Source organism: Phyllobates terribilis, unplaced genomic scaffold (assembly GCF_046119375.1).
Source record: "Phyllobates terribilis strain yellow unplaced genomic scaffold, ASM4611937v1 Scaffold_4__5_contigs__length_816908805, whole genome shotgun sequence".
NCBI lineage: Eukaryota > Metazoa > Chordata > Amphibia > Anura > Dendrobatidae > Phyllobates > Phyllobates terribilis.
In genome coordinates this window covers 705,057,912-705,082,790 of record NW_027362764.1, presented here as the reverse complement: position 1 = coordinate 705,082,790, position 24,879 = coordinate 705,057,912, and the positions used below count along the sequence as shown (strand labels likewise).

General features: G+C 43.5%; 1 protein-coding gene across 3 annotated transcripts in view; it reads left to right on the top strand.

Moving 5' to 3' along the window:
• The window catches only part of RGS22 (regulator of G protein signaling 22), a 164,944-nt gene that overhangs the window by 102,513 nt on the left and 37,552 nt on the right, over positions 1–24,879 (top strand). For all 3 annotated transcript variants that reach the window (XM_073679620.1, XM_073679621.1, XM_073679619.1), the window contains 3 exons: positions 1,203–1,295; positions 12,927–13,093; positions 17,700–17,862. In XM_073679620.1, coding sequence (XP_073535721.1) covers positions 1,203–1,295; positions 12,927–13,093; positions 17,700–17,862 — 423 coding nt within the window. The remainder of the gene's footprint in view (positions 1–1,202; positions 1,296–12,926; positions 13,094–17,699; positions 17,863–24,879) is intronic.

Genomic DNA, 24,879 nt, shown 5'->3' with positions numbered 1-24,879 from the left:
AAAACAGACAGCACTCGGATGGCATTGAAGTGTTGTCCAATTTTTTTCATTGACCCATGGACTTGCATTGCCAATTTTGATCCATCACTCGGATCAACATTGGACACGTCTCTGTGATTTTGCACAGATCGCTTGTTCCAATAAAAAAATCGGATATGTGAACAGACCCATAGACTATCATAGGTACAAGGTCTATGTGTGAAAATCACAGATAGAACTCTTACGTCAAAAACGGACGTCTGAATGAGTCCTTATTAAGGGTATATTGAAATTTACCTATTTTCGGTCCGAATGCGCAATAGACTGCACGCAGCAGCATACGGACTGATTGTATCCTATGTGCTGGTACACATATGGGGTTTTCCACATGGACATCTGGTCTGCGTGAAAAAAATTGCACCTTGCACTAGTCTGGTCTAGGTTATGGACCAGACAATTGTATGTAAAAGCCCTCAGTTCCTGCAGCTGTCTGCTATGCGGTCGAGTACACAGAGCCCGTTGTGTCTGCAATTTGTGGATTGTGACTGCAAAGTTCAGAACTTAATCTTGCATTCATTCTTGTTTCTAATATATGCAGCAAAGGCAGAGCTGACCTTGTAATACTAATCTGCTGGAGCAGAAGGGTGACAAAAGCAAATGGAGGGGTGGGCATCATTGCTCTGGGTAGTTGGTAGTGTTGGTGCAAATCGATGTGCACATCCCGTTCCATCGGCTATGACACGTTTGTGGCCACTGGACTGAACCAGGAGGAGCGCCTCTCACCTGCCGGCATCTGCAGATTGCTGAGAGCGGATAGCTGGCTAATCAAAAGAAGAGCCAGGATGGCAGGAGGTAAGAGGTGGTACTGCCTCTCCCGTGCAGCTGTCACAGTCCGCTGCCATGGTCGATGGAATGGAACATGGAAATCGATTAACACCGACTCTTCTAGTTGGCCATTTAACAGTATAAATAGTTTTTCGCTCGTTTTATAGTGAGAATTACTATTTGGTACAGTCAGCTGCTCCACATCACATCCCACAATAGTCAGAGTAAAATAACTGCTGTTAGCAGAGCGATGACAGATTTATCATTATAAACACATCAGGATTTCTGTGTCACAACAATGGACAGATGGTCTTCACATTCGTTTGTCAATGTATCCCCTGCACTGGCAGAGAAGTCGGCAGGATTTCTTCATCGCTTTGTTTTATTCCTTTTATTAGGTAGAGCTGGTTGAAGAATCACGACAGCTGGAGTCCGCCAACTATCGAAAGCTGCAAGCTCTGCAACAGGAGAAGGCGTCCAAGAAAGATGAGGTAAGATAATAGCTTTGCCACATTAGTTTGGAGCAATGTTCTCCAAGTTTTTCATGTAAGAGGCAAAATTTAGGGTTGAATGTTTAACAAAAGTTTGTAAAAAAAAAAAATGTAAGACACGTGTTTTGAAATTTGGTTGCAAAATATGAGCTTTGTACAACTATGTTTTGTGCTTTGAACAAAAATCTATGAAGTTATTCTCTTCTCTTGAATTGCCCAAATTCTTAGAGCAGACAGTGATATAAATGTAAAAAAAGGATCATGACGCCTTTTATTTTAAACAATCAATAACATTTGAATTCTTCTACCAATGTGCCTATAAGGGCAAATTGAGTATGTGATTGGCTTCTTGTGATCGCCTGCATAGACGACGGGTGCAGGAGCTGGCCACTATTTACATGCACTAGTCTGATCCATAAATCGGACCAGGCTGGCACATGCTGCATTTACTTTTGCACTGGCACATAGGTTACAATTGGTCCATGTGATGTCAGTGAGCACATAGAGCACTGAGCACATGGACACAACACAGATCAAAAATACATTAGTGAGAACATAACCCTAAGGATACATTCACACCAGTGTATTTTCAAGTGCTGTCTGTGTAAAAAAAAAAAAAAAAAAAAAAATGGATCTCACTGATTCCAGCAATGTCACTTGCTGGGCTGCTTGCTGCAGTTTTGATAAAACCCTTGTTCTATCTGCTGCAGATCTATCAGTTCTCTGAATGCTGAGCTTTGTATAACCCCACCCACACCACTGATTGGCAGCTTTCTGTGTACACTGCGAATAGGCAGAATGGGCGGGGTTATACACAACTCATGAATATGGAGGACTACGTAGCAGCAGGTTTACTAGTCCTCTAGTGATAATCTACTGCTGATAAAACACCAATTTTATAGAAACTGCAGTGGGCGGCCCGGTCACTGGAATCGGAGTCTCTGCCTCAGCATTATGCTGCTCTCAGATTACGTAGCAAAAAACAAGTAACAGATTCCATTTTATAGTCAGTATACAAACATATAAAGCAGTTTTCATAAAAAAATGCTTCAGAAATGCGATTGTGGTTCTTGTGAAAAAAAAATGCAGATGCAATGTTTTTCTTTTTTTCACAAGAATACAATTAAAAACAGATACTTTATATCTAAGGTGGACAGCTAATTATGAATTAAATTGGCTCAGTTGGATAATGTAAGGGCTCCACGTGTCCACTGTTAAACCTGGATTCTAACTATTTTAGAATATTTTATTGTACTCCATGTAATCTAGCGTTGTATTTATTATTTTCATTATTTTTTTGTACAGCTTTTAATTCTGTTTAATTTTTTTTCACTAAATAATTACAATTTTCTACTTTAAAAAAAAGCATCTCACACTGGCAGCACTCAATTAATGTTAAGTTATGTTAGTAGCGCATGTGGTAGTGCATGACTAGTGGTGGCACCAGAGTAGTGCATATACATATCACGCAGCGCCTGCACACATCCCCTATGCGGTTCAGCACATGGAGGTGCACACATAGCCAATCTCATCCACAATTTGTAGTCGTAATTGGTCCTATAAATTCTGCAGTCGTGTGACCTTACCTTAAGGATGACCTATAGGATTTGGATAGGTAAGGAGGCAGAAGTTATTGTCTAATGTTTTTCTTTCTAATAAGGTTTTTCAGTAAATAGATGAAACATAAATTTAATTTTTACGGTGGACTTCGACCACTGATGAGGCACAATAAATAATAGAAGATAAATCTCCAGTAGAATAGACTGAGAATGCTTGCTGCACACCATGGGTACAGAGGTTTCCTTAACGTATTTATCAAGCACTATGGCCAATATTTTATGATATTTGCACATCAAACATCCAATATAAGGTTAAGTGCACACAATGCGTTTTTGATGCGTTACGCGGAAAACCGCCACGGAAACACTGCAAAAACACATGTTAATAGGTCTCCCAGCTGTGCACATGATGTTGAAATTTCCACTCAGGATTAGCATTGCGGGAAAAAAAACGCAGTATGACCATTATGCCCAGCGTTTCCCGCCCATTGAATTTAATTGAAACGCAGCAAATCCCCAGGTATAAATCGGATTTTCTGCATTTCAGTTAAAGCCAATGAGTTGGAAACGCTCTGTAAACGCTGTGCAAGAGCGGCGTGGCTGGGAGGAGCAGTAGTCTGCTCTGCCCAGTCCGCGTGCCCACGGTGAAAAAAATAAAAATAAAAATAACCTCATACTCACCTGTTCGACAGCCCCCGGGGTCCTCCTGGTCCTCGGTGGCGATCCGATGCTCCCGGCGGCTAGCAGTGTACTGAGCTGCCAGGACCTGAGGTGACGTGAGCGATCAGCTCATCGCTCACGTGACCTCACCATGGGAACATTCAGAAGAACGTTCCCATGGTGGTAAGTTTGCCGGGGCTTATCAGCTGATCTTCAGCTGATGAACCCCAGTGACCTCTTGCAGCATGATTTTACACCCCTGTCAGTATACAGTGCTGTCTTCTACAGCAGTGACATCAGTGATTGCTGATGTCACTGCTGTAGAAGTGATACGGATCGTCGTGGGACACTCGTTGGCGGTGATCGTGGACTACGTCGTTGACGGCGGACAATTGAGGAATATGGTTGTTTGTTATTTTACTTTTTTTCAGAAGATCGAGGGCTTCGCGGACGGAGTGTAAAAAAAAAAATGTAGAACCGTGTGTTTTTTATTTCATTAAAATACTTTATTCTGGCCGTGTCTTTTATTGAAAAAGCATCGCCAGTTTACTACACGGTAAGTAATGGGGCGTCTTATAGACGCCCTCCATTACTAACCTGGGCTTCATGCCAGCCGCCAATACCAGACTGATGTAAACCTCAACCCCATTACCCCACTCGCTACAGCTACAGGGCAGTGGGAAGAGTGGAGGCTAAGCGCCAGATTTGGCGCATCTTAGGGATGCGCCATTTCTGGGACTGCTGGGGGGGATATTAATGGCGGCGGAGGGGGCTACTATTCAAGGCCCCTTCCCTGGCTGTTAATATCAGCCCGCAGCTGTCTAGTTTAGCCTTTGCTGGTTAGATTTTATAGGAGGACCCCACGTCAATTTTATTTTCTGGGGTTCCCCTTTAATCTAGCCAGTAAAGGCCAAACAAACAGCTGTGGGCTGATATTAATTGTCACGGAACATTTTTTGGCTAATGGCCCCTTCCCCGGCTACTAATATCAGCCCCCAGTGGTCGACTTTCCCTCTGCTAGTTATAAAAATGACGCGGTAGCCCACGCCATTTTTTTTTTTATTTTAGGCTCTGTGCCCACGATCCGGACGTAGCAGTGCTTTTGACGCATATTTTTTGCTGCGTCCAAAACGTTGCATTCTATTGAATGCAGGTAAATCCACATGTGTTCACTGAACCATGCATATTTACCGCATTCTATACTTTCTAGTATTCAAATTTATGTTGCGAAGACTAGCGACTACACAAGAGAATTTGACATGCTGCAGTCCTGAAAGACGTGCCACATGTCAGTGTTCACGGGTGATTCGCAGCCTTAGATGCACTCATAGTGGTGATGGGATTTCTAGAGATCCCATCCACAATGCTGTAACATCTGTACGCTACGGGTTTGACACTGTATAGACACGCCACGTACCCAAACTCACCCGCAGCATGTCAATTTCTGTAGTGGACACGCTAGTCTCCTATGCAGATTTTGATTAATTGAAGTGTCATTATATGCGGTGGATTCACATTTACCGACAACAAAAGTGCGGCATTAGAACACCGCGTTTTGGACTCAACAAAAATACGCTGCGTCCAAAGCGCTGCTGAGTGCTGATCGGGGGGGATGTAGCTGCTAACAAACCAGCTATGAGCTGTTAATTATAGCCAGGGACCATGTTTGCAAATAGCACCTTGCCAGCAGCCACTGAAATAACATGAATAGAAATGCTAATGAAGATTGGGTGAATGGAACTAGCTGACACCTAGCTTTTTTGTTTGGTGATGACAAGGTGTCAATCAGACCTTTTCATGACCAAACCTAATTAAAGTAAAAGTAAAGAATTAAATAAACACACAGACACAGCGTAACCATTTTATTTGAAATACAATAGACACATTCTTTAATCATTTAAATTAACCAATATACTCACCCCAGTTCTGATGGTAATCCAAGGTTTAAGCAATGTCCTACTAAATAACTTTATTTAGCTCCAAAAAGCATTCATTGATGCACAAAAAAACACTTCAAAAAACGCGTCACAAACGCATGGAATTTCCGCATAGTTTTTCCTGCCAAGGAGATGCAGAAACACTCAGGAAATTTCTGCTTCAAATCCTGATCGTGCGCACATAGCCTAATGATGAAGAAGAATGAGGATTTCCTAGGCTGAAGACTTAACTAGTGAAGAAGTCTGTGCCAAGCAGCATCATGGTTCCAGACAGAAATGTAATGGTCTTAGATAGATGCACATACTTCTAGCTAGCCAATAACTGAGCGCTGAAAAGGTCCAGCCATGAAAATGTTTGTTAATATGGAATTCAACTAGCAATGTGTGGATGAGTAGTACTATTCCCTCCTCCACACAACCGGTCTGTACAGAGCCGTAACAGGGCTTCTTTACAGAAGCAGAAGGCTTTTACTGTAGCATTTCGTGTTTCTCATATCTTGGCGTTCAGAGGTTTTATCCCATGGATTTTACATGCATATGACAGAAAATGAAAAAAAAAATGTTTTTTTTCCCCATCAGTATAGAGAATCTCAGTATGGCCGGAGTTCATAAAGGCTGCACGTCTCCATCACCATTGTACTGGCTCCATAGCAGTGTACATGGTTCCTCAGTAGTGTTGTACCTTTAAGAGGCTTTCCAGGGAGTAATAATATATCCTAAATCCTTTGTAACTATACAATTTTTTTCTAATTTTATAATCTATTAGAGAAACTATATTAGATATCAATATAAACTATGTGTGTCTGTTTGGAAAGGTGCCCAGGTCCTCTCCCATTTTCCAGATGCTCTGCTTCTGGCGCTCATCGGCATGTGACCAGAGCATTGTGTGAAGGGGGCTTCTGATCTTAATAGCTAAGCCAGCCTCTTTCTCAGGCTCTGCATGCGCTGTGATATAGAAGGGGGCTGGCTTTGCTATTGAATATTGATGTAAATATTATATATAAATAAGTAAATGGTCTCATACATAAAGTTCCATACAAATATCAAATTCATACAGAAGCATTCATCTTTTTTCCACAGATCCATAAACAATCAAAAGTCTATTAGATCCTGGGTTACAGTAATATTCTTAATTTTCTTCCCTACAAGCATTACTTCTTTAAGAGAGTAGTTCTGCATTACAGCGTCATATGCCTAAGGCCATGGCCCCACTATCAGTATTTGGTCAGTATTCGGTCAGTATTTTTTCTCAGGAGAGGGAGCCAAAACCAGGAGTGGGTGATAAATGCGGAATTGGTGACTTGTTTCTATTATACCTTTTCTCTGATTGTTCCTCACCTGGTTTTGGCTCCCACTCCTGAGAAAAAATACTGACCGAATACTGATAGTGGGGCCGTGGCCTAAGACTAGGGATGAGCGAACCCGTGGAAGTTCGGGTTCTGGTACCCGACCCGAACTTTATTTCAAAGTTCGGTTCGGGTACCAGAACTGTACCCGAATTTAAACCAGAACCTGGACCCCATTGAAAACAATAAGGGCCCTTCCAGATTTCCCCTGGAACTCAGAACATTGCAACTGAGTTCCGGAAGAAGTCCATGTTCAGAGTTTAGCTCCGGACACTAACTATCCGGTGCGAACCCCAAACTTTTAAGTTCGCTTATCTCTGCCTAAGACACCTCTGAACCATTTTCTGTTGAGCACTCTGAATGGTTTTGATTCCAAAGAAACATTTTCATGTATTTTATTTATTTTTATTTTTTTAAGGATTGCTTTGTCTGTAGTAGAATATCAGATGGAAAACGCCATGTGTAAAACCTCTTACGTCAGAGGCCAGACTACTATACAATATGTTCTTTTGCAGTCCAGTCCGAGTAAATATGCGAAGAAACAAACAGAATTTTACACTTTGATACAATTGACGTTGCAAAGAATCCAAGAAACATCATTAAATTAATCTCCCAGATTCTTCGGAACAGATGTCAGGCGTGAATGACAAACATAATGTACTGAAAATCACAGCACCGACTACACCGCAACGTCCAAACCGTATAATCCTTTTTTATACAATCATACTTCATTCTTGAAGTATAGAGATTAATCGACAGAACGGAACAACCTCATTTATCATCTCCTCTTAATGACAGCGTCAGTTTTAAATACATTTAGTAAAAACAGTGCTTGAAATCCCATGAAACACCCACACGAGCATTAAAAGTGTCAGGAATACAGAATATAATGTGTAACTGTATCTTTTTGTCTGTAGAATGGACTGCCAAGACCTCCCTATGAATACAACACGTATAATATAAATCACAGTGATGGATTGTGCGGCTTGATATAGTTCTGCTATTCATAATCAACTATTACTGAACAGATGTCCACCCCCGGCAGAATGTACACTAAGGCTTATGTAAAGGCAGTCTTTCACGTTTACTAATTCTACAGTTGTGGCCAAAAGTTTTGAGACTGACACAAATTTTTGTTTTCACAGGTTGTTGCTTCATTGTTTTAAGATCTATTACTCAGATGTTTCTATAGTTACTGATGTACAATTCTCAGCATTTCATACGTTTTTCAACTTTTATTGACATATACATCAAGTTTATGCAAAGACTCCATATTTACAGTATTGACCCTTATTTTTCCAAGACTTCTGCCCTTCACCCTGAAAGCTAGATATCAGCTCCTGACCTGACTCCTGACTGATGACAGCTCATTCTTGTCTAATCAGTGCTTGGGGCTTATCACATTTTCTGTGTTTTTGTACACCTGCTTTTTGAGTATTACAGCAGGTTCTTTATGGGATTAAGAACTGGGGGGGAAGGTTTCTGGCCATGAACTCAAAATTTCAAAGTTTTGTTCACCGGGCCACTTGGTTAGCAAAATTTTGTCTTGTGGCATGGTCTCCACCATGCTGGAGAAAGCATTGATCATCACCAAGTGGCTCCTGAATCGTTGGGAGAAGTTGCTCTTGGAGGATGTTTAGATACCATTCTTTATTCATACCAAAATTGTGATATAGCCCCCTCCATGGATGAAAAGCCCTCACAAATGAATGTTCTCAGGATGCTCTACTGCTGGCATGACACAGGACTCATTGTAGTGCTCACATTTTCTTCTCCAGACAATCATTTTTTCAGATGTAACAAACAGTCTGAAGGGGACTTCACAAGAGAAAATAACTTCACCCCAGTCCTCTGCAGTCCAATCTCTGTACTTCCTGCAGAAATCTGCCATTGATGTTTTTCATGGAGAAAAGTGGCTCCTTTGCTGCATTTCTTGACCCCAGGCCGGCCCCAAAAGACTCCACCTCACTCTGCATGCAGATACGCTGACGCCTGCCTACTGCCATTCCTTCTTCACAGAAATTGAACATCTCTCCTTGAAGTTCTTGATGATCCTATAAATGGTTGATTTAGTGGGCAATCTGACAAGCATCAACCATGGATAACAGAAGATGACAATGATTTTATGTACCAGTCCAGCACCCTTTTAAGGCAACCAGCATGACAGAGTGATATCAGATCCGTGTCCTTATTAACACTTTCTCTTGAACTAAAGAGAAGATTCACTGAAAAGATATAAGCAAATCTTTTTGTGGCATGGCTGAAATCAGTCGAAATGGGATTTTTGTGATTTAAGTTAATTTTCATGGCAAGGAATGACTGCAATTTTTTGCAGTTCATCTGATCACTCTTCATAAAAATGTAGAGTTAATGCAAATCGCCACTATAAAACTGAAGCAGGAGACTTTGTGAAAACCAAAATTTGTGTTAGTCTTAAATAAAATGGGCTCCCCAAGACTAGTGTTGAGCGAATTTGTTCGGCATTTCTAATTTGGGTTCGTGTTCGGGGTTTCGGCTTGTTTGCGCCAAAAAAAATCGTCTCCGCCCATGAACATCCCTGATTTGCCAGGCTGTCACGCGAAAAAGCCGGAGCCCCGAACACGAATTTGAAATGCCAAACAAATTCGCTCAACACTACCCAAGACATTGGACTCTAGTATCTGTTCCTTCAAGTTCACAAGCTCTATTACCCTGGGGCCAGGTTCAGGTGACTGTATTTCAGTCAGTGCTGTCCATGTGCCCAATAACAAGCACACTGATCCAGTAATAAACGGCTGCCTCTGCACACCAGTGATTTTTCACACAATGATCAATGGAAAAATTAGGGAATGCACTAAACTGCTCTGTTTTTATATGGCGGTCTGAACCTGGCCTGAAGCCAACTACTATCCCCAACATTTGCTAAGGTATAGAAAATATATAGTCAGTCAGTCTCTATGGTATGTATGCCCTTGATTAAAGTGTGGTCAAGCAGCTCAGTCTTTGTTTACGTGTTCCCTGTAATATTGCAGTCTTGACTGTCCCAGTGGTGGAAGCAAGAAATACAAAGTATTGTAGGGCCACCATTTAAAGAGAACCTTTCACTAGATTTTTAAATTTACACAGAGTACCTCCTCCAATTGGTCCCACTGATTTTGGAGCAGTTTTTCATTATCCTCTGTGCCTCTCATTTCCAAAAGTTATGTCCCTTGGTAATAATGGTGCAAATTTTCCCTTCAACCAACTGGGCGTGTAGCACAGAACTTTTCTGCGAACGTGGTCATGTTTTTATTGGACAGTATCAGAGCAGAAAAAGCAAAACCATGAAGACGTTATGTGGTATACACCCAGTTGGCTAAAGGGAAAATTTGCATCTTTATTAACTTTGGAATGGAGGAGCACAAAGTAAAGCTGTTCCTGAATTAGTGTAGCAGTCACTTAAAGAAGCACTCCTCCCATTAAATTTTTCATCCTCTTAATACACTGCTCAAAAAAATAAAGGGAACACACAAATAACACATCCTAGATCTGAATGAATGAAATATTCTCATTGAATACTTAAGTTGAATGTGCTGACAACAAAATCACACAAAAATCATCAATGGAAATCAAATTTATTAACCAATGGAGGCCTGGATTTGGAGTCACCCCCAAAATTAAAGTGGAAAAACACACTACAGGCTGATCCATCTTTGATGTAATGTCCTTAAAACAAGTCAAAATGAGGCTTAGTATTGTGTGTGGCCTCCACGTGCCTGTATGACCTCCCTACAATGCCTGGGCATGCTCCTGATGAGGTTGCGGATGGTCTCCTGTGGGATCTCCTCCCAGACCTGGACTAAAGCATCCGCCAACTCCTGGACAGTCTGTGGTGCAATGTGACGTTGGTGGATAGAGCGAGACATGATGTCCCAGATGTGCTCAATCGGATTCAGGTCTGGGGAACGGGCGGGCCAGTCCATAGCTTCAATGCCTTCATCTTGCAGGAACTGCTGAGATACTCCAGCCACATGAGGTCTGGCATTGTCCTGCATTAGGAGGAACCCAGGGCCAACCGCACCAGCATATGGTCTCACAAGGGGTCTGAGGATATCATCCCGGTACCTAATGGCAGTCAGGCTACCTCTGGCGAGCACATGGAGGGCTGTGCGGCCCTCCAAAGAAATGCCACCCCACACCATTACTGACCCACTGCCAAAATGGTCATGCTGAAAGATGTTGCAGGCAGCAGATCGCTCTCCACGGTGTCTCCAGACTCTGTCACGTCTGTCACATGTGCTCAGTGTGAACCTGCTTTCATTTGTGAAGAGCACAGGGCGCCAGTGGCGACTTTGCCAATCCTGGTGTTCTGTGGCAAATGCCAAGCGTCCTGCACGGTGTTGGGCTGTGAGCAAAACCCCCATCTGTGGTCGTCAGGCCCTCATACCACCCTCATGGAGTCGGTTTCTAACCGTTTGTGCAGACACATGCACATTTGTGGCCTGCTGGAGGTCATTTTCCAGGGCTCTGGCAGTGCTCGTCCTGTTCTTCCTTGCACAGAGGCAGAGGTAGCGGTCCTGCTGCTGGATTGTTGCCCTCCTACGGCCCCCTCCACGTCTCCTGGTGTACCGGCCTGTCTCCTGGTAGCGCCTCCAGCCTTTGGACACTACGCTGACAGACACAGCAAACCTTCTTGCCACAGCTGGCATTGATGTGCCATCCTGGATGAGCTGCACTACCTGAGCAACTTCTGTGGGTTGTAGAGTCCTTCTCATGCTACCACGAGTGTGAAAGCACAACCAACATTCAAAAGTGACCAAAACATCAGCCAGAAAGCATTGGTACTGAGATGTGGTCTGTGGTCCCCACCTGCAGAACCACTCCTTTATTGAGGGTGCCTTGATTATTGCCAATAATTTCCATCTATTGTCTATTCTATTTGCACAACAGCATGTGAAATTGGTTGTCAATCAGTGTTGCAGTGCTCGTCCTGTTCCTCCTTGCACAAAGGCAGAGGTAGCGGTCCTGCTGCTGGGTTGTTGCCCTCCTACGGCCCCCTCCACGTCTCTTGGTGTACCGGCCTGTCTCCTGGTAGCGCCTCCAGCCTTTGGACACTACGCTGACAGACACAGCAAACCTTCTTGCCACAGCTTGCTTTGATGTGCCATCCTGGATGAGCTGCACTACCTGAGCAACTTCTGTGGGTTGTAGAGTCCTTCTCATGCTACCACGAGTGTGAAAGCACAACCAACATTCAAAAGTGACCAAAACATCAGCCAGAAAACATTGGTACTGAGATGTGGTCTGTGGTCCCCACCTGCAGAACCACTCCTTTATTGAGGGTGTCTTGATTATTGCCAATAATTTCCATCTATTGTCTATTCCATTTGCACAACAGCATGTGAAATTGATTGTCAATCAGTGTTGCTTCCTAAGTGGACAGTTTGAGTTCACAGAAGTTTGATTCACTTGGAGTTATATTCTGTTGTTTAAGTGTTCCCTTTATTTTTTTGAGCAGTGTATATTGCAGTCATCATATTATATAGCACCGTGTACTTACAATTGCTTATTTTGCCTTTCTACTCAGATAATTCTTCTCTTTTTTCTACGCTATGTAGAAACAAGAATTCTCTTGTCCCTGCGTTTATCATCTCCCTTTACAACTCCTGACCCAGTTACTACCTCGTTCTTTGCCCGGGACTTTTGCAGTGACTCATGACTTAGGGAAAATTGACCTCCTGTTTCTACATAGAGCTTAGAATATTTCAGCTCGTCAGTTTTCAATCCCGTGATGTCATAGACCTAATGGAAAATAGAAGAATTGACTGATAGAAAGACAAAATGAGCAATTGTAAGTACACAGTGCCATATAATATAACTGCAATATATTAAGAGGATAAAAATTTTGATGGGAATGCTTCTTTAAATAAAAAAAATCCAGTGAAAGGTCCTCTTTAAATCATCACTTGTTCATTGTTTTCTGTGGCAGCGTCCTCTAGAGCAGAAATCTGCATTTTATCCAGTTCACTTTATTAACTTCCAATCAGAAAACCCCATCCTTTTATATATGCATACATTCTTGACTGAGTTAATAAAATTAATTCTGTAAATTTTGGAAAAATGTTTAATATTTTATTTCTGAAGTGGTAAGGAATTAACTTGATTTTTCAGGATCAGGTCCACAAGTCTACGTTTGTTCCACCTCCTGATGTTCCTAAAGAGCCCAATCTGTGGGAGCTGGTTCCTGAAGAATTCAGAAATTACAACCTGGACACATTACTCCGGAACAGGATGGAGCTACAGCACTTCCTCTCCTTTCTGGATGAGCATTTTGCAAGGTAAAATATTAGAATTTACAACAAGAGAACAACTACAAAGTCTGAGACTGACCGATCTGCCCCTGATCTGAGAATAATTTGAGAATAATTTTACTACTTTTTGCTCTAAGGCTGTAATTGTTGTAAATGCAGATGCTTTCATGAAAAAAAAAACATTTGAAGCACCAAATTGTTTTCTCGCCACAATAAATATTCCTGGCTTTGCCATTGCCTTGATTCAAATGAATCTGTTAACAGGTTTTGTGCTACTCCATCTGAGAGCAGCATGATGTAAGAGTAGAGACCCTGATTCCAGAGATGTCACTTACTGGGTTGCTTGCTGCAGCTTTGATAAAATCACTGTTCAATCTGCTGCAGATACCAGTTCTCTCAATGCTGAGCTCTGTATAACCCGTCCACACCATTAATTGACAGCTTTCTGCCTATGCACAGTGTACACAAAAAGCTGCCAATCGGTGGGGGCGGGAATATTTAGAGCTCGGTAATATGTTGGACTACATGGCAGCAAGATTACTAGTCCTCTAGTGATTAAACAGTGATTATATCAAAACAACAGCAAGCAGCCCTGTAAGTGATACATTATTGGAATCAGGGTCTCTATCTCTACATTATGCTGTTCTCAGATTAGGTGGCAAAAACTGAGTGATCGATTCCATTTAAAGAGGTTGTCTAGGTTTTACATATTGATGACATGCTTTCAGCAATATCTGATCAATGTGGGTCTGACACCAGGCACCCCTACCAATCAGTTGTTTACAGGTCCTACATTGGCCAAAAGGAAACATTGTATAGAGTTGGGAAACAGCATGCTACCCTGTTTAGTGGTCATTCTACGGTACTGCAGTTCAGCTATTATTGAAGTGAATGGGAGCTAAGATGCAGTACTTGGGAATTTTCTCACATTTTGCTTGGAAAAGAAGTATGCATTTAGATGAAAGTGGGACAGCATTTCCTGCATTGACAAATGACTAGGAGTGAAGGAGGCTGGCTGAATGCTTATTTCAATAGCTAAGCCAGCCTCCTTCTGTGACAGAGAAGGGGGCTGGCCTAGTTAGTGAAATGCTCTATGTTAACCCTAAGATAGTTCTCTGCATAAAAGTGTCTTGTGATTGAGCTCTTACTATATGTAATGCTGCCAAGCAATAATAGAGAGAAGGAAAGTTGTGGAGAGTCCTGTCTAGTATTTTAACTATATGTATGGAGGACTGTCTGGGGCCCATAATACTGTATGAAGGAATATGTGTATAATTGCTTGCATACAGTATAATGACCCTCATAGGGGCAGACACTGACAGCTTGGGGCCCCTGTGCAAGAAATATGTATGGGCCCCCCTCCTTTTATGGCGACAAAGCTGCAGATGTATATATAGTCAGACAGACACACATATATATCTCCCCCACCACCCCCATCATTGCTCTTCCCCACCACCTCCATTATTGCTCTTCCCCACCACCTCCATTATTGCTCTCCCCCACCACCTCCATCATTGCTCTCCCCCACCACCTCCATCATTGCCCTCCCCACCCCCATCATTGCTCACCCCCACCACCCCCATCATTGCTCACCCCCATCATTGCTCTCCCCCACCACCCCCATCCTTGCTCACCCCCATCATTGCTCTCCCCCACCACCCCCATCATTGCTCTCCCCCACCACCCCCATCATTTCTCTCCCCCACCACCCTCATCATTGCTCTCCCCCACCACCCTCATCATTGCTCTCCCCCACCACCTCCCTCATTGCTCTCCCCCACCACCCCCATCATTGCTCTCCCCTGAGCATTGGTTAAAAAACCACACTTACCTCTCAGCCCGTTCCCCTGCAGCATCTTAGTCCCTGGTAACTTTCTCACTGACACAGGCGCGCGGTGTACTGACGTCATCAAGCCGAGCGTGCCTGTCTCAGAGAGAAAGCGCTGAACAGGCAGGAGGCAAAGGACGGATCCCTGTAGCTCCACTCCGCTGCCATTTTATCCTGTCTGCAGTGGAGCTGCAGGGATCGCTCCCTGTCTGCCGCACATGAGAGGGCAATCTGGTCATGGGCCCCCCCAGAGTCTCGGGCTTCCAGAAGCAGACCAGATTGCCCCCAGTATTAGCTGCCCGGCATAGGCCCCCCTGCACCTCCGGGCCCCAGTGCAGCTGCACCGGCGGTATGTCCGCCCCTGGACCCTCACATAGCCCTCCAAACATTAAAGGATTTATCCTATCTTCTAAAGCAGAAGTGCGCTGCTCCCCAGCCTACCGATATCCTGATTGCTTTGGGTACAGGGCAGGCACTCCTGCTTGAGTGACAGTTTGGGCCAGTATTGCTGGCCTGAATTATGCACTTCTAATGCTGCTATATGAGGCAGTCTCCTCTCAGTAATGGAAGCTGATGCTGACCGGCAATGGTATCTAACAGTGCACTCCAGCATGGCTTGTCAGCATCAAAGCAGCGCTTACAAGCTTAGTATCATAGAGCTTGTAAGCACTGCACATATTTGGCCACCACTCCTAGACAGTGTTGGCCAATCCCCTGGACAACGAGCAGCAAGCAATAAAATACTGAAGCAGTGGTAATCATGAAGACAGTGGCAATTTTTAATAAAAATACATTGCAAAATTGCTAGTTTTTACAAGAACTCTTCAAATGTTCCCATCTAAGAAGATGGGAATAACCTTTTCTGTCCCATATATATAACTGCACCCACAGAACACTACCTATATATGGAATTGCAGTTAATGATGGAGTACTCCTATCTGTGCTACATTATTATATACTTACGTATTATTGACCTTACTTTCTACCTTCACAAGAGACCAGCAATGAACATTATTCCAATATAAGAATGTATTTCTTTTGGACGTTTATTTTCTTTGCAGTTTTGCCAGTTTACCGAGACCCATAAATCATTACATTTTTTATGTGTCTTATAACATGAAGCTTGTCATACTAAAGTGCCCAGTAAATTAGAATTGCTGAAACATGTAATGGGACTCAGTTACCATTACATTGCTCAATAAGAATTAATAATGAGCCTGCTAATTCCCCAATACCCATTTTATCATTGTCATACAGAATAAAAACATCTGCCCCCAGCAGACACCGGCACATAATAGAATCAGTGCCAGGATATTAATTGGCAGCCATGTGCTACATTAACTCTGTGCAGCGTCCACGCAGCTGACATAGGAGAGGGCTGAAAACAGCTACAATGTTAGATTGCTTTATTTGGCGGAAGATATCTGATCTGCATTTTCCACTCTTTGGTGCTACTATGTAACATTTCTCATGGAGTAATAGGACAAACTGTCTTACTGATGTATCTGACACCAAAGCACAATCTGCTGCAGTCATAGCCATGTGAGACATCTCATAATTATAGCAGAATTAAGACACATTCTGCCAATGGCAGGGATCTGGGACTTTAACTTGTCAAGTTATCAAACTTTCTATTGTGGATAAGTTAAAAAGTAACTTTAAGTAATGTTGTCCAGCATGGAAAGTTATGAAACTTTTCAAAATTGCCTTATTAGGAAATGTGTCTTCATTCCTTTAAAACAAATTATTTGAAAGTGGCTTCAAAAATGTTTTTCCCCAGTCTTTTTGCCTACCTCTAGCTGCACTGATACCGGAACTAACTCATTTGGAGTACAGATGCTGGCAGTGAAACGGTCAGCACCTACATCCTCTTTTGTTGCAGAACACATAGAAGACAAACGTGCTGAGCCGACCCTTTCACTGTCAGCATGATGAAATACGTTTTCTCTGGCGGCGTGCACATTAATTCCTCCCTCCAAATTGCTGCCAATCACAACTCGGAAGCTGATCTATCAGGTGACGGCCCCACTATCGGTTTTTGGTCAGTATTTTTTCTCAGGAGTGGGAGACAAAACCAGGTGAGGAACAATCAGAGAAAAGGTAATAATAGAAACAAGTCACCAATTCTGCATTCATCACCCTCTCCTGGTTTTGGCTCCCACTCCTGAGAAAAAATACTGACCAAATACTGACCAAATACTGATAGTGGGGCCGTGGCCTTAGAACGAGACTCTACTGATCTGTGATTGGCAGTGCCTCGGAGTAGAAAGCGAATGCTCCCAGCGAAATTCCCGGTTGAACTGCTAACTGAGATTTCACATACTGCGCAAGAGAAGAAAGAAATATGAATATCTCTGCAATGGACTGATGAAGTGCAAAATGAAAAAGAGCTTCAGAATCAGGGGAGCTCAGGGACTTTTACAAGATATTTATCTCTATTTTTTTGAGTAGGTGACAGGTCCTCTTTAAAGGTGATTGTATGTAGAATATTCACTTATTAAAATTATTCTTCTCAACAGCTATCGGCCTAGCAAATTAAATTAAATCACATCTGATCTAGTATTTATTAAGTAGGCCACAATATAGAGCAATGGTCATTAGTCCTTTTATTAAACTAAAATTGTAATTTGTTTGTACAGCTTCTCTTCTTCGGTCACAATTATCACATATTTGTGTGTTTTTTCATTTCTACGTAGCAGTGTTTTTGTTCTCCGCTTTCTCGCATATAAGTTGTTACTGCTTTTTCTATGCCATTTTCATATGGTTCATGGTCAGTTTGTTCACTATACTTTGTTACTTTTTTAGCATGGATCTCAGATGCTGGTTGGACCTTGAACATCTCAGAAGAGGTTCGCACAAAAATAAGGAGGAACGGCTAGAAGCTTCTAAGGATATAAAGGACAAATACTTAAATAAAAAATATTTCTTTGGACCTAATAGTCCGGCTACAAGTGATCAGCAGGAGCAGGTGAGACATGGGGCAAAAAAGTAATTCTGTCTTTCTTCTTGTCAGATACTAATTATAATTTGTTTGTGTAATTTCATAGTATGCACAGTTTTATTTGTTAGAGCACCAGTTTGTGCTTCAGAGCTACTTTTCCTACTGCCAAGGAACAAAATATTTCAATTGTGGTCTTCCATTTTGGAGATTAGTAGGATGATCTACTGGTCATTAAGTATGAGTTAAAGCAATCCTGAAACAGGGATGATGTTCGGCAGTCCATATGCACCGAGAATCTAAGAATGCAAAACATTCTTAAAGGGCATGTGTGACATGTAGAAGTAGTGCTGTTGCTTCCAAAGCATCCAGCAACTGTTACTAATAACACAAGTACAGGAGACAGGAAGTGTTGTACTTCAGAAGCATCCAGCAACTAGAGGGGTTAACACAGTCACAAGAGACAGGGAGTGTTTTAGCAGAGCCCCAGGGGGATTGTGGGGAACTTGTTATTATATTCTGGCTGCATCCAACGGGAGAAGTGGTGTGTGTGATCTGTATCTCACGGAAGTGCAGAAAAGAGAACAGGATTCAAGTCCAGGGTGAAGCTCAACACAGATCAGGGTCAGATAGCCTTCCTGAACTAACAGTGCAGGGTATCATCGGACAGGAAGATAAGGACTGGAAGGAATTATGTCACAGGGATTATCTCCCTCATCAAACCCTCCCCCCTCCATCTCCATGCAGGATAAATAATGCTGTGTACTATTGTGTCCTTGTGAAGGAAAAGCCTGTGGTTGTGTATGCATAGAAGTGTGCTGCTAATAGATCTAATCTATGCTGAATTATGCTACTGAAGAGACTGTAATACTGTGCCTTGTGAAGAAACTACAGTATTGTTACTGGAGCCGGTTGCTCAAGAAACTCAAAATGTACTGTAATGAAGATTTTTGCTGTAATATCCCTGAATTGCACTGCCCGTGCTTCAGATTAAACTTCACTGTTAAACTGTTGAAAAAGACTCTTGTCAGATGAGTCTGGTCAGCAATTGAATCTATTGTGTGCCTGAGAGAAGCTGCAGCCTATGGTTGCCCTGAGTAAAGGTTCCCCCAGGATTCCAAAGAATTCTTGAAACCCATCTCCCCTATCTGAACCTAGCGGTATGCGTGTAACAGATGTTCATAGGAGATTGATTTGATCCTAGCACCCCCCCCCCCTCACTATATATACACATCAGAAATGTAATTATTATAAAGTTATATAATAAAATTAATTAAAACAAACTTTTGGAGAGACACAACAGGTGAGGTAACTGTATGTAAGCTAGCGAGTATCCAACTAACTTGAATAGAACCCATGTAAGATACCCACTGACATCGTACAATTGTCTCTGCCGCTGTACCACCCAATGCGTCGTTGTGTCTTTCCACATCCAATGACAGATCGGCACAAGACTATGGCTGGAGAGACACATCAAATTAAATAAATATATACACACGTGGTCAAAAAATTGTTGGTACCCCTTGTTTAATGAAAGAAAAACCCACAATGGTCACAGAAATAACTTGAATCTGACAAAAGTAATAATAAATTAAAAATCTATGAAAATGAACAAATGAAAGTCACACATTGCTTTTCAACCCTGCTTCCACAGAATTTAAAAAAAAAATTAAACTCATGAAATAGGTCTGGACAGAAATTATGATACTCTTAACTTAATATTTTGTTGAACAACCTTTTGAGGCAATCACTGCAATCAAACGATTCCTGTAACTGTCAATGAGACTTCTGCACCTCTCGACAGGTATTTTGGCCACTCCTCATGAGCAAACTGCTCCAGTTGTCTCGTGTTTGAAGGTTTCCTTTTCCAGACGGCATGTTTCAGCTCTTTCCAAAGATGCTCAATAGGATTTAGGTCAGGGCTCATAGAAGGCCACTTCAGAATAGTCCAATGTTTTCCTCTTAGCCATTCTTGGGTGTTTTAAGTTGTGTGTTTTGGGTCATTATCCTGTTGCAAGACCCATGACCTGCGACTGAGACCAAGCTTTCGGCCACTGGGCAGCATATTTCTCTCTAGAATCCCTTGATAGTCTTGAGATTTCATTGTACCCTGCACAGATTCAAGTCACCCTGTGCAAGATGCAGCAAAGCAGCCCCAGAACATAACAGAGCCTCCTCCATGTTTCACAGTAGGGACAGTGTTCTTTTCTTGATATGCTTTATTTTTCCATCTGTGAACATAGAGCTGATGTGCCTTGCCAAAACCTCCATTTTTGTCTCATCTGTCCATAGGACATTCTCCCGGAAGCTTTGTGGCTTGTCAACATGTAGTTTGGCAAATTCCAGTCTGGCTTTTTTATGATTTTTTTTCAACAATGGTGTTCTCCTTGGTCAACTCACATGAAGTCCACTTTGGATCAATCAACGACGGATGGTGCGATCTGACACTGATGTTCCTTGAGCTTGAAGTTCACCTTTAATCTCTTTAGAAGTTAGCCTGGGCTCTTTTGTTACCATTCGTATTATCCATCTCTTTGATTTGTCATCAATTTTCCTCCTGCGGGCACGTCCAGGAAGGTTGGCTACAGTCCCATGGATCTTAAATATCTGAATAATATGTGCAACTGTAGTCATAGGAACATCAAGCTGCTTGGAGATGGTCTTATAACCTTTACCTTTAACATGCTTGTCTATAATTTTCTTTGTAATCTCCTGAGACAACTCTTTCCTTTGCTTCCTCTGCTCCATGTTGAGTTTGGTACACACCATGTCACCAAACAGCCCAGTGAGTATCTGTACCCCTATATACAGGCCCACCGACTGATTACAAGATTGTAGACACAACTTGATTAAACATGTCCCTTTTGTCACATTATTTTCAGGGGTACCATCATTTCTATCCAGGCCTATTTCATGAGTTTAATTTTTTTTTAAATTCTGTGGAAGCGGGGTTGAAAAGCAATGACTGACTTTCATTTGTTAATTTTCATAGATTTTTATTTATTATTACTTTTGTCAGATTCAAGTTATTTCTGTGACCATTGTGGGTTTTTCTTTCATTAAACGAGGGGTACCAACAATTTTGACCAAGTGTGTAAATTTTCACCTGAGCCCTTTGATGCTTGCGACAGCCTCTGCTAGAGCTGTTAACCCCATAACCATCCTAAACCACTAAGAAAATTAGGTCCTGACTAGTGATGAGCGAGCACTAAACTGCTCGGGTGCTCGTTGCTCTGGTCGAGCAAATCGTAATGCTCGGGTGCTCGACCCAAGTAACGAGCCCTATATAAGTCAATGGGAAATTCGAGCATTTTTTCCCTGCATCTCCCCCACCCCCTGGGAGGTCTGGAGGGGGCCTAAAAATTGGTCAAATCGATGGAAACAGAGCTCAAATGACATGGGAACAGTATGGGGTAGACCTCTGGAAGCATCTCTGACTCCCAGGTCACTGCTGTGAACAATGTCAGAGTATTACGCCACTTTTACGGACTCACAATAAAACATACATAAACAAAGCCAAAATGGATTTTCCTGGAAAAAATGTTAAGGAGCATTCTTTCCAGTGTAATGACTTGTATATAAGGCAAAATAAATAATCAAAAACAAAAATGCTCCTCCACACCTTGGGCTATGTTCACACGTAGCGTTTTTGATGCATTTTTGCACTTTTGAATTGCTTTCAATGGTGAAAAATACATTCACTAAGTGCATGGGCTGAAAAATATTTACCCCTGGGGGGTATACATGAATATACTGTATAATATACAGAATGTTAGGAGTAGGCCTCTAAAAATATTTCCTACGGGCATCATAAACACCCTTAAAAAAGTATGTGGGTGTTGCATGATGGTCACCCTGTTGATATGGTGGTGGAGTATGAGGAGAAGGAGAAGGAAGAGGGTGACATAAAATAGACAAAATCAGGAAGCGTATACCCATGTCTGGTTGTGAAGAGGTGCATGGGAATAGACCCCCCCCAAAAAAAACACTGGATTTGACTTTATGTTCCGCTGCTATCATCCGGTGGTGTTGAGAAGTTTGGCCCAATCCAGCCTTTGTTCATTTTTATAAGAGTCAGCCTGTCAGCATTTACAGTTGACAGGCGGATGCGCCTATTAGTTATAATACCCCCAGTGGCACTAAAAACCCTCTCTGACAAAACACTAGTGACAGGGCAGGTCAAGACCTCCAAGGCATAGAGAGAAAATTCATGCCACGTGTCCAGCTTGGATACCCAATAGTTATAAGGCACATAGGAATCACGGAGGACCTTGGTACGGTTGGCAAGGTACTCCTTCAGCATCTTCCAAAACGTTTCCCTCCTTGTCAGAGCACTCCGCGCATCAGGGCCTGGGCACTGGGAGAGTCTGAGAAAACTGTCCCAGACCTTTGACATTGTTCCCCTGCCTCTGCTGCATCGTATTTTTGTCTACCTCGCCTGTATTCCTTGGTTGTCCAACAAACTGACCTCTGTCGCCAGCGTTTTCAGATGGGAATTTTTTTAATAATGCTTTAAAAAGGACCTCCTGGTACTGCAACATTTTATTAGACCTCTCCGCCACGGGAAGGAGAGATAGAAAGTTCTCCTTGTAGCGTGGGTCTACAAGTGTGACCAACCAGTAATTAGTGTTGGCCAAAATGCATACGACGCAAGAGTCACGGGAAAGGCAGCGGAACATAAAGTCAGCCATGTGTGCCAGACTGCCAACAGCCTAGACTTCCCTGTCCTGACCAAGAGGACGAATGTCCATGCTCTCCTTCTCCTCCTGGTCTACCTCCTCATTCTCCCCCTCCTCAGGCCATCAACGCTGAACAGACGGTATGACTGTTGTGTGGGTAGTACCGTCTGTAGTGCAGGAAACCAGCTCCTGTTCCTCCTCCTCATTATCACCCAATCCGTGTTGAGATAAGATGAGGCTGGCCTGTGTAGTATCACCCTGCATAATTCCCTGCTCCATCTCATCGTGCTCCGCCTGCAATGCCTCCTCTTTAATTGTGAGCAGCGAGACAGAGAAGCGGGATGGTGATGCTAATTATGGCGCCATCACCGCTCACCATCTTGGTGGAGTCCTCAAAGTTTTGGAGGACTGCACAGATGTCAGACATCCATGCCCACTCATCAGCTCTTATGTGCGAAGGCTGACCTGAATACCGACGGGCGTGTTGAAGCTGGTACTCAACAACTGCCCTCTGCTGCGTACAAATCGTTCCCAACTTATGCAATGTTGAGTTCCAACGCGTAGTAATATCGCACACCAGTCTGAGAGCTGGAAGCGGCAAACGCTGCTGAAGCACAGCGAGGGAGGCAGAAGTTGTTGCGGACTTTCTGAAATGGGCACACAAGCGGCATACTTTCACAAGTTGCTCATGCAGATCCAGGTAGGTTTTGAGAAACCGCTGAACCACTAGGTTGAGCACATGGGCCAGGCATGTTATGTGTGCGAGGTTGCCAAGCCTCAGAGCCGCCACCAGGTTCCAGCCACTGTCACATACGATCATGCCTGGCCATAGGTTCAGCGGTGACAGCCACAGATCTGCCTGCTCTGTTACAGCTTTCAACAACTCTGCAGCCTTGTGTCACCTAAACACATTAGCTTCAGCACAACCTGTTGCCGCTTAGCCGAGGCAGTGCTGCAGTGCTTCCAGCTTCCGACTGATGTGGTCATTTCGAAGAAGGAGGCTGAAGAGGAGGACGAGGTGCTGGAGCTGTAGAATATGGGGGCAACCCTGATTGACCCAGGGCCCGCAATACTCGGTGTCGGGAGGACGTGTTCCGTCCCAGGGTCCGACTGGCTCCCAGCTTCCACAATATTAACCCAGTGTGCCGTCAGTGAGATGTACCATCCCTGGCCACAAGCACTTGTCCACGTGTCCATGGTTAGGTGGACCTTCCCAGTAACTGCATTGGTGAGGGCATGGGTAATGTTGTGGAACACGTGTAAGGTGGGGACAGCACACCAGGAGAAATAGTGTTGGCTGGGAACAGAGTACCGAGGGACAGCTGCCGACATGAGGTTGTGGAAATATTCCATCTTCACAAGCCTAAAAGGCAACATTTCAAGTGTAAGCATTTGAGAAATGTGGCAATTTAGTATTGTGGCCTGTGGGGCGCTGGCTTCGTATTTGCGCTTGCGTTCAAAGTACTGGGGTAGGGACAACTGAACGCTGCACTGGGACAAGGACATGGACGTGGTTGCTGTTGGTGGTGGTTGCAAGTGTGCAACGACAGGCGCAGGGCGGGAGGCATCTTCGCCTGTGCCATGGACAGGGGATTGGCGTGCACGCACAACAGTGGAATAGGCTGTGGTGGCACCTGCAGACACTGTTTCTGGACCCTGGTGTTCGGCCCAACTAGTCGGGTGCTTTGCTGTCATGTCCCTGAGCATGCTGGTGGCGGTCAGGCTGGTAGTTTTGCTGCCCCGGCTGATGCTGGCATGGCAGATGTTGCAAATGGCCTTTTTGGGGTTAACTTGACAGTCTTTAAAAAAGGCCAGACTTGGGAAGACCTAACAGTTGGACTGGCAACTTCCCTCGTGTTGGTGTTCTGGGGAACAGTTGCCTGCCTTGTGTCTGTGGCCACCCCACTGCTTGTTCCGGCCTGTTGTGGTGCTATGCCTCCCTCCCTCTCTGTGCTGATGTCCTCGCTATGCATGTCACCTTGCCAGGTTGGGTCAGTGACTTCATCGTCCACCACCTCGTCTTCCACGTACACACCATGAGTCTCCTCCTGACTTGCTGGCACTTGTGTCTCATCATCATCATCCACCTCTTGCGACATTAATTGCACTTTCCCACCGTTGCCTTCATGTAACTGTGGCTGCTCAAATATTTGGGCATCGCTACGTGCGATCTCCTCATGCCCTGCTTCAAGCAGGCCGGGTGAGAGGCCCGAATCTATAAATGGAAAAGTGAACAGCACTTCGGAGTGTCCAAGTGTGGGATCACTTGTCTCCGGCCACTCGGCACGGTGGGAGGAAGGAAGATCAGGGTGAGGAATATGTGGTCCAGAGTCATGGCTACTGAGAGTGGACCCTGTGGAAGACAGGG